This window comes from Sinocyclocheilus rhinocerous, unplaced genomic scaffold (assembly GCF_001515625.1).
Source record: "Sinocyclocheilus rhinocerous isolate Xijiao unplaced genomic scaffold, SAMN03320098_v1.1 scaffold1802, whole genome shotgun sequence".
NCBI lineage: Eukaryota > Metazoa > Chordata > Actinopteri > Cypriniformes > Cyprinidae > Sinocyclocheilus > Sinocyclocheilus rhinocerous.
In genome coordinates, this window is record NW_015654351.1 from 687,363 (window position 1) to 697,618 (window position 10,256).

General features: G+C 37.0%; 1 protein-coding gene across 3 annotated transcripts in view; it reads left to right on the forward strand.

Annotated features, from left to right (window-relative positions):
- LOC107717006 (SEC14 domain and spectrin repeat-containing protein 1) overlaps nt 1-10,256 on the forward strand; it is a 52,863-nt gene that overhangs the window by 3,479 nt on the left and 39,128 nt on the right. For 2 of the 3 annotated variants that reach the window (XM_016523650.1, XM_016523652.1), the window contains exons 2-6: nt 1,921-1,984; nt 3,030-3,115; nt 4,353-4,461; nt 6,064-6,154; nt 8,909-9,022. In XM_016523650.1, the coding sequence (XP_016379136.1) occupies nt 3,061-3,115; nt 4,353-4,461; nt 6,064-6,154; nt 8,909-9,022 (369 nt within the window). In that variant the 5' untranslated portion in view covers nt 1,921-1,984; nt 3,030-3,060. Of the gene's footprint in view, nt 1-1,920; nt 1,985-2,614; nt 2,643-3,029; nt 3,116-4,352; nt 4,462-6,063; nt 6,155-8,908; nt 9,023-10,256 lie in introns of all 3 variants that reach the window. The other variant, XM_016523651.1, reaches the window with a different exon arrangement.

A 10,256-nucleotide genomic window follows, 5' to 3' on the forward strand; every position in this document is an offset into this window, starting at 1 on the left:
AAATATATATATATATATATATATATATATATATTTGTTTGTTTGTGAAATGGCACAGTTTTATAAATATCTGAAAGTACACTCTTAACATCAGTCAGTCAAGCATTATAATATGATAATCAATGTTATTTAATGATAGAGCTTTTGTAATTAGAATTGAAACTTGATAACCATGTATGAATGCATATTAGTCATTTTAACTGAACTTCGGACTGGTGGTGGTGCTTTTTTGGTCATTCAGTGTTTCTGTAAATAAATTGGGAAAAAACTAACAATAATAATGATACGAATTCTACTAATAAGAACAATATACAACGCACCAAGGATTACTGAGCTACTGGATTCATGAATATTAATCAGGCTGTGTGCGTTCGCTCGAACTGATTTGCTGAAATCAAAACAGGGACGATAATAGGTGAGCACCAGCCAATGAGATTGCCGTTTGCGCATTAGTTCCACCCACTACCGGAGAAAGCGGTAGTTCTTAAAAGTGGAAGAATTCCAAAGGAACTCCGTTATTTTGACAGCAAAATACAACAAAGAATATCGTTTACATGTAGCGCGCATAGGTAGCGCGTCAATTCTCTCTCTCCCTCTCTCTCTGCGTGTGTGTGAAACAAAGCGACGGCGAGTTGTGCGCCTTCACACTAGAGTTTACGGTACGTTGTGAGTTGCGCATCCATTGAGATGAACTGAAAAACAGCACAGATCGCTTGGCGGAGAGTGAAATTCTGATGCGCTCAGTCAGAGAGTGTTCGGCGAGTGAAAATATATCTGAGCTAAACTTATACTTAGCCTCCAACTCAGACACTGGCGAGTAAAATCTGAGAATTTATTAGCAATTGGCTAATATTAGACATCATTTAGTCGCCAGAGTGAAGATTTAGTCGCATATGCGAGTGATTTACTCGCAATGTAGAGGGTTGATTCATCCAGCACGATTGTTTTTTGTGATGTTTTTTTTTTCCATTGCTTCACATTAACGAAAAAAAAATACTGCATAGAGAAACATCCAGATGCATTTTGGCTATGAAAATCTGAGGGAAAGTTGTCATGAAAATCTTTTACAATCCTTAATAGACCTAAAAGTCATCATTTTTGTGCTTTCTCTTTTGGATTGAATTATTTGTTATTCTTTTAGTGTTACAGTAACTCAATTAATTCATTGTAAATGCAAAATATGCCACCTCTTTCATATTGAAGCTGAAGTTGGTGTTGAAATCAGTTTTGCTTATGCAGTGACCGTGCAGAATGATTATTACGTCCTAGAACCATTTGGAGAGATTTGCACAAACATGGGCATTGGCAGGCATTTGCATTGGGTTTGGTCAGTGGGTTGCATGGTTCTTTGCTCAGCAGTGCAATGTAATACTTCTAAAGGCCTTTTTTGTTGTTGTTGCTACCACTCATTTCTGGCTTGCAGACACATCTGCAATCCTTGTAATCGCTGCTGAGCTGTCCTTTTCTAAATGATGTGGTGCTTTTCCGTGCATCAGCTTATGTTAAAATGAGTTTGCCAAGCCATGTTTCCTTTGCAATCCTCCCTAAATCTTTTATTGCCAATTTGCCATTAAAGAGGTTGCTGATAATCTTTTTTTTTTTTTTTGATGGACATTTAGTTGGTATGACTTTTACTAGCAATTGATTGTTGCTGGTTGATTATTGGATGCTTACATGACCACTTCCATTCTCAGCAGTATATGAAGAGTTTTTTTTACCACTCAAATTAATTCTGATGTATTCAGATTGGTCAAACTGTGATTGCTATAAGCTGGATGCCAGAATTCAAATCACCAAGTAGATTTTTCTTTTTCATTCTCTCTCACTATCTGTAACTCTTCCACACGTCCTGTTTTTCCCTTTCTCCTCCTCCTCTTCTCGCTTTGCTCCTCTCTTGCATCTCTTTCTGCCTCTTTGCAGATCATGGACCAGGAGGGAATCGCATGAGATGGAATGTACTTGATGTGCTGCATCACTGTTGAAGGTGAGCGAGACTGTCAGCTTTTTGAAATCTAGATCAGCCTGCATTTGAGGACTCTATGTAGGTGAATCATGCTGTGAACGGTCCAGTGTTGCCTAATCATAGTGATTTAACCTAGTTTTCGGCTTGTTTTGCCAGTTTGTCTGTTTTTGTATCATTCTGGTATTTCTGGCATGGTGAATGTTGCTCTGTTAAGGGTTTTGTTGGAAGCCTCTTTTGTTTAAAATTGCGCTTGTGTGTTTATTATAAAAATGAACAGGAATGCAGTGTGTGACTTGGCATTAAAGGAATAGTCCACTCAGTTGAAGCTCTGTCATTAGTTACTCACTCAAATGTTGTTCCAAACCAGTATGACTTTGTTCTGTAGAACATAAAATAAGATATTTTAGGAATTGTCTCCATTTTGGTTGCAATTGACTTCCATTTTATGAACAAAAACCGCCTGGTTGCCAACATTCTTCAAAATAGCTTTCGTGTTCTGCAGAAGAAAGTAAGTGATACAGGTCTGAAACAACATGAGGTTGAGTAAACCATGACAAGTCACAACAGGTTTGATGTTCTGTGAATAATGACTTCAGTTTTGGTTGGTTGGTTCCTCATGCAAAGCTGTTGTATTTTCTGTTTTTGTTATAGAGTTATCATCAGTGGTCCATATTTTAGGGTAAACTATTCCTTTAATTTACATAAAAGCAGTTTTTGTGTTTAAAATCTGCCGAAGAACTGCATGTTACATCTGCCTGGAGAATATCTATTGAACTGTAGTTTTATTCAATCTGTGGGACATTTTGGGGCTATAATCATGAAAATAAGACGTGACTTGTGGCCAAGTATGGTGACCCATACTCAGAATTAGTGCTCTGCATTTATCCCATCCAAAATGCAGGTATTTTCTTAAATCTTAAAGGGATAATTCAGCCAAAGATTAAAATTCTGCCATTTACTCCCCCTCAAGTAATTTTCTGCTGAACACAAAAGAATTTAAATTTTTTGGGAGAATCCATCTTTCAATGTGTTCTTAACACGATACTATGTTGTCAACTTCTTGCAGCTGCATAAGTAGAGAATAATCTCATTCCAAGATGGAGGCAACCAAAATACTGCCTGTGCTGAAGAAGAAGCTGGCCTTTCTGTCAGGTAAATTCCAGTAATACAAAGTGTTTTGCGATTTGATGCTAACTTAAGTGTTGAATTCATGATTTTAATGAAGTGCAGCAAAAAAAAAAAAGTTGTGTCTCATAGCTAGGGCTGCACAATTAATCGAATTTCTAATCGCGATTACAATTATGGATGCCACAATTACGTAATCGTTCAAAGCGGCAATTAATCGTTCAAAGTCCACTTATGTTATTCTGCGTGCTTAAGATGCGTTTTTTTTCTTTCTACATGTTATCTTAAGGGTTTTTCCCATTATTTTAATTTTAGTATAACATAATACAATTCATACTTTTACTTTTTTATAATTTAAAGAAGAAACCAATCCGATGTATATTTGACAGCGTTACAGAAATGTGTTTGCTGCAGGCCTCCCTCCTCTCCAGTGTAGTCCGTGATGTGAATACTCTATTCGCATTTCATGATTAGATGTGACTATAGCGGTGAGCCAGAAATAAGCTGCTATCCGATAAAACGGACAGTGCCAAGTGATGATTTGAAACCCTTTCTTGTTTGCTATGATGGACTGTGTCTCAGGCAGCATTAGTTTCATCTCCTGTTTGCTTTACATATTTGTTTCAGAGAGTGTTAGCAAGGCATTTTTGGGGGGCAAATAATTGGAAGTATTTTTATTTGATTTGATTAATTATTTACGCAAGCTGGACTCCAAGGTCCCGTTCATACCAAGGATAACTAAAATGCTAACAATAAAGTTATAGTTTTTAAATTGTTCTATATCAACTATAACTACAACTACCACAACGGCTCAACGTGTAAAGTCCCTCAGACCTCATCTCTGACAGCAATGCCACATATGAAAAAATGACTTTTACTTGTATGTTCTTTAGGATATTATTTTATATGCCTTCCAAAATTCAGTATTATCAGGGTATGAGGCTGCTTTGTCTTTTACCATAGCCTAATGGTTGTATTTTTGTGTCAGCATGGTTCTTGCTTCGAAAAACGTCTTCTGAATGCCACTTACATGTCAACAAGAACATTGGCAAAATGGACTATAAGTTCTATGAATTATCATCTTGTTGAGATTCACTGTGCCTCAACAGTATTTATTTTTTTGTATTACTTCAGTAATGGTTTTGTCAGTCTTTTCCTTAAAGCCTCACACTCTGACACTCTTTTTCCATTTGTACGTCATATTTCACACTGTGCTGCTGGATTTTCTGCATATTTTTCTGACTCGGCCTGTTTGGTTTTCCAGGAGGCAAGGACAGGCGCAGTGGTTTGATCCTGACCATCCCACTGTGCACCGAACAGACCAGCATGGAGGAGCTCAGTGCTACCCTGGATTACCTACTGGGTATTCCCAGGTAAAACACAGCTTTGCAAACCTTTCTTGAAATGAATGTATTACTCCATTGCAAAGGCTGTATATCAAGCAAGCAAGCAGCTGTCAAAGCATTGAGAGCAGAAATGGAGCATTAGTCTGATCACTGTAATTATAATGCACACTGTTACGGTATTCACACATGGAATGGAAAGTGGCCATAATTCATAGTCAGACTGTGGTTAGAAGTACAAAAAATTGCGCTGTCAAAGATTGAGAGCAGAAATGGAGCATTAGTCTGATCACTGTAATTATAATGCACACTGTTACGGTATTCACACATGGAATGGAAAGTGGCCATAATTCATAGTCAGACTGTGGTTAGAAGTACAAAAAATTGCTTTTATTGATTTCTCCAGACCTTTGAAGGTCTTTTAGGTTCTAAGGCTCTGGAAAGATTTTGCTGTATGTTTCTTGTTAGTTTGTACTCTTGTATTTTACTGTATTGATTTTTTTTTTATATGAAATGAATTGTTCTGATTCTGAATTCTGATTGGATGAAGCATGTCCTAAACCAGTGGATAATTATGCACATTCCTTATTCATACCAAGTTGCTGTGTTGTTTTGCAGCCACAGGCTTTATAAAGAATAATTGTATTCTAATCCTTGGGGTTGATAAATATATTTATTGAACAGTTCTTTTATCATTGCTGTTGGTTTCTTCATCACTGTGAATTGTGAATTACCATTTATTTACTATAGTTCAAGACTTTTTTTAAAGACTAAGATTTAGAATCAGTCATTGCATTTTTAAAATCAAATTTATAGTATGTGTAGTATGAAAATGGATATTAGAGATGGATATTAATTTTGCTAAATGTTAATATTTAAGTGTTACTTGATTATTAGTGTTTTTAAAGATGAGCTGAGCATTATTTGATAAAAAAAGTATTGTAAAAATAGGGGACATGCGTGTGAACAATTAAATATTCATTGTTTAATGATACTAATAAATAATAAAAGTCTAATATTAGTCAATAACAAATTTAGTAACAATTACATCTTGAATTTTTACCTAAGAAAAATGTGTTTAGGTACTTAGCATGTGCTTCATGTACATTAGCCATGGTAAAAATCAAGGTAACACACAGTATCTGTTGCTTTAATCTGATCCTATTATTGAAGATATAGAACTTAAAGTCTGACAGTCGAGCCTCACATGACCGCTGGCAGTAAGACCGTCACTGGTTCTGTAGTCCCTTTTGTTTTTCAATGCTTTTATAGTGACCTTCTCCAAATTACTTTGTGGTGACATTTTTAGAGGCATTTTACAGGGCGAGTTGGCTGTTCTCTTCCCTCAAAGAATGAAAAGAAGTGTTGTTCAGCCCTAAAAAGTTTTTTTTATTCTTTTTACAAACCAAAATAGTAACTGTATGATTGAATACATGTTTCTTGGAATCTGTGACTCACACAAGCTCAGTTTATTCATTTTTAAAATGCCACCACAGAACAAACAAATTAGTCTGTTTAACAACAAAGCCACAGTGGAGTCATTGTAATTGATTCATTGTATGTGGACTGACAACATGTATTGGTGTTATGTAACCGAATAAAATGTCATGTTTTTCTGTTGTATCTCTGCAGCGAGAAGTGCAAAGCTCGTGGTTTCACTGTCATCGTCGACGGCAGGAAGTCTCAGTGGAATATAGTGAAGACTGTTGTTCTGATGTTGCAGGTAGGAAAATAGATTTTTAGGTTTTGTTTTTGTTCAGCGGAAAACGGCAAGGGAGACGTAGTTTATGTTAGTTTCTTTGACATCTGGTTCTTGTTTTGTTTTTTCACTAATGAACCCAATTTAATATTTGTGGTGATTATTTAATGAGTGCTTAACTCCTCTCTAATCACTAATCGCAAGTCACTTCTAAAGCAATACCTGTAAATAATGAGATTTCAGTGCTATTATGAGAAGCCCATGCGGTTATGTGTGTTGGCGGCCTTCCCTGGTTTTGAGGGCATTGTGTTGTTGGAAATCATTGACTGAGCTTTGTTGAACAGAATGGATGCTTGTTCTGCCCGGTTACTTTCCCCTGTTTATGGGACACACCACTGAATTGCTGCTGTAAACTTAGGTTTTTATTTTATATTATGACTTATTCTGCGTTCCATCAAAGTCCCAAAATGCAAGTCCAGTCACTAAGTGGCCATCTTGGCAGTGCCTCTGGACAGCTATTTTCTAGGCAATAGCAATAAAATTTTAGCGACAGTGGTATTATAAATTTAGCTGAAATTGTGCTAAAATGCTTTCTTCAGGATGTGCCAGCTAAGACGCATGTTTTGATGTGAAAAACAGGTGGTTGGCTCTTTTAATTGAATGGGGAGATATCCTATAGCCCCTGTATTAATCGTTGCAGTTTTTTTTTATTTGAATAGTCCAAATCCTATACTGTATCCAAGTCAGAATTTCTAATCCCAAAGATTAGAGGATCACAATTGAATGCCACTTAAAGCTAAACTTCCAACTTGGAGATGTGTGTTGTGAAATGATGCCTGTAGTGTATGATGTTGCACAAACATGGCGATACTCCGGCAATGCACATAGTTAATGAGAAAAGCAGTTATTTTAAATTGTAATATTTCATAATATTGTTATTACTGTATTTTTTTATTAAATAAATGCAGCCTTGGTGAGTATTTAAACATTAATGTTTTTGTTCTTTCAAAACTGATTTTTTCTGAAGTTTTACTGATCCTAAACTGAACGGTGGTGAATTTTTTTTGCAATTGAATTATTACAAAGACCCTTTGTTGGCATACAAACACTTGCAGTTTTGCACTTGTCATTTTGTTTCAGGCATTTCCTTTCCTGAAGGAAATAGCAGCTTGAATGCAACATTAAAACAGCATTAGCTTCAGGCTTAGGATGAAATTTATTCATTAAGTTTTATTCTATTGCTAATTTGAAAGTCACTATTGAATTTATTGAATATATTTGTGAAGAAAAACAATGTTTGAGGAACAAAAACAAGACCTTGTAACATCCACTTTGAATAGAATGTAGCATATGGACTATTTTATCATAAATTGCAATATTGATTTGCCAAAGAAAGCTCCTGAATCGTTCAACATGTTAAAGTGGTTTCTGCCTTGTAGATTTGTGTCATTTAGCTTAGACTGTTGGTGGTGGAGATGGCAAAGCCTCACACTGTTCTCTGCTTGACGTGTCCCCCGCATGACCTGCAGTTTTCAGTTGAGTGCGTTGTACGTTTGCTGTGTGCAGATAACCTTCATTTCAACAGACCTTACAGATGTAATTTAAAAATAGAATGCAGTACTTCTATCTCTAAGCCTTTTCACCATTTGTGAGCTTTAGGCACGAGAATTACCTAAAGTATGAGAATTTGTTCTGAAATCAAACTGTCCTTCAGACCAGGAGGTTCAGTAGAATTCATCAGTGGATTTTACCTTATGTTGAGTAAACTCAATCTGAAAGGTTTGTGTTACCTCTATTAGGGTTGTGACGGTGAGGACATTTTCCCACCGGTTTATCGACGTGTGACAACACCGGTAATACCGGTATCACCGCGGGGGCGTTCCCTCTTTTCCTCGCTTTCCTTCGCTTTTAAATGGCGTGCGCATTTTACTTTCACTTTCAAATAGCGGCAATTCGGAGTAAAGCAATTGTTCGTTTTTAGTTTGTTTGAATTTTCCCTCTTTTCCTCGCTTTTAAATAGCGAATTAGTGGCAGGTCAGTTGCTTGAATGCAACAACAAAATGCAACGTCAAACTCACTTTAGCGTATATATAAAACATAACTTTTATTAACAAAACAAATAAAAATACACCATGCTATAGGGCAGGCTATGGCTAATATAAAATAACAAATAACTTACAGAAAGTTTAAGTAGGTATACAAAACTGGAAATAAGTAAACGTGTATAATATATAACCAAATAAATAAGAAAGTAGAAAGTTTATTAGCAAAACGAGTAAGAAAGCTTGGACGCACAGCATACACCTTGATGTAAAAACTTCTTGTCTGTCTCTCCTCACTCTTCTTGTCTGTCTCACCTCACTCTTCTTGTCAGTGAGCTCGACTCACTCTTCTCACTGGAGAAATGAAATCTGATCTGTGATGCGACTGTCGTTCGGCACGCTGCATTGAGCAGCCGCGTTCAATTTTTAATTGTAGTGTCTGTTCTTTTACTGAACTAAATGATTTTTATTACTATAAAAAATCAAAACGACGGTGGGGGTCGGTGACGCGGTGGGTAAGTGACGTAACCGGTGTTGCGGCTTAACAACGGTATCACCGTCAGCACCGTCTGTCGTGGCAAGCCTAATATCCCCTCTATCCCAAGCCTCTATCCCCTTTTATATCTGTATATCAATGATTGATCCATCACTATTGTTGAATGAAAAGAAAATGCACCTCTTATTTGTTTGTTATTTGGAGCTGGAGTGTGAACTGTGATGTTTTTTTTTCTCTTAGAATGTGATCCCAGCTGAAGTCTCTCTTGTCTGTGTGGTGAAACCTGATGAATTCTGGGACAAAAAAGTGACCCATTTCTGCTTCTGGAAGGAGAAGGACAGGCTTGGCTTTGAGGTAAGTATACTAGAGGTGTTTTGTTTTGGTGGACAAAGAGCTATACTTTGACTTATCTGTATTTGACATTAGGGATGGGTACAAGTACACAAGTACTTGGTGATCAAACATGAAAATGTAACTCCTAAACTTTTAATTTTGTGACTGGTTGCAGTTGCATGTTGAGTGGTATCTTGGGTCCGATTGGTTAGAAAGTGAAAAAGTGAAAGTGACGTGACATGTGGCCAAGTATGGTGACCCATACTCGGAATTAGTGCTCTGCATTTATCCCATCCAAAGTGCACACACACAGCAGTGAACACACACACACACCGTGAACACACACACACCCGGAGCAGTGGGCAGCCATTTGTTTACTGCGGCGCCCGGGGAGCAGTTGGGGGTTCGGTGCCTTGCTCAAGGACACCTCAGTCGTGGTATCGAAGGTGGAAGAGAGCGCTGTACATTCCCCGCAACCTTTGGGTTACGAGTCCAGCTCTCTAACCATTAGGCCACGACTTCCCCTAGAGGCTGGAACCGCAGACACTATACAGACACTGTTGCAACAGTTTTATTTGTACATTGACCTCACAATACATATTGTCCAAAACAGCTGTACAGGAAATGGTACCTTTAAATAATCTCTTTAAGTCAAACATTAAAGTTGTGAGGAAAATGCCACAAAATAAACAAGATAACACTTCCACTTCCAAGTTTGGACATGCTGATGTTATTGTTAGAATTTCTTTCACATTTTAGCAATTTCAGCACTCAGTTAGTTAATTAAACCTTTTCTTTTTTTGTTTTTGTTTTGTTTTTCCCCAAAATGTATTTTTTAAAACCTCAGCTTTTGTGTTCATCCTAAATGGACTATTTAGAATGGTTCCACTGTGATTTCCATATACATCAGACCACTGCATCATCACTTTGTATAGCTGTGCATAATACAATCACACAGACTGCGTATTTAATTAGTAACGCCCGAAGGATCTCATGCGTATAAGTAGGTAATTTCCTGCATTCGCTGTGAATAATGAAACTCCAAATACAGAAGCTGCACATCTTCATTTACAATGGACTGACAAGAAGAGTGGGGTGAGACAGACAAGACGATCGCGGATGATTTAGTTTTGAAACAAAATGCAAAAACTCCTGTTTGGCAGTATTTTGGATTTTGAAAAGCCTGTTTACTTTTGCCGTTTATCTAAGGTGATTTTGGAAGTTTTTTTAAACATTCGTTTCTTATTTAATTGGT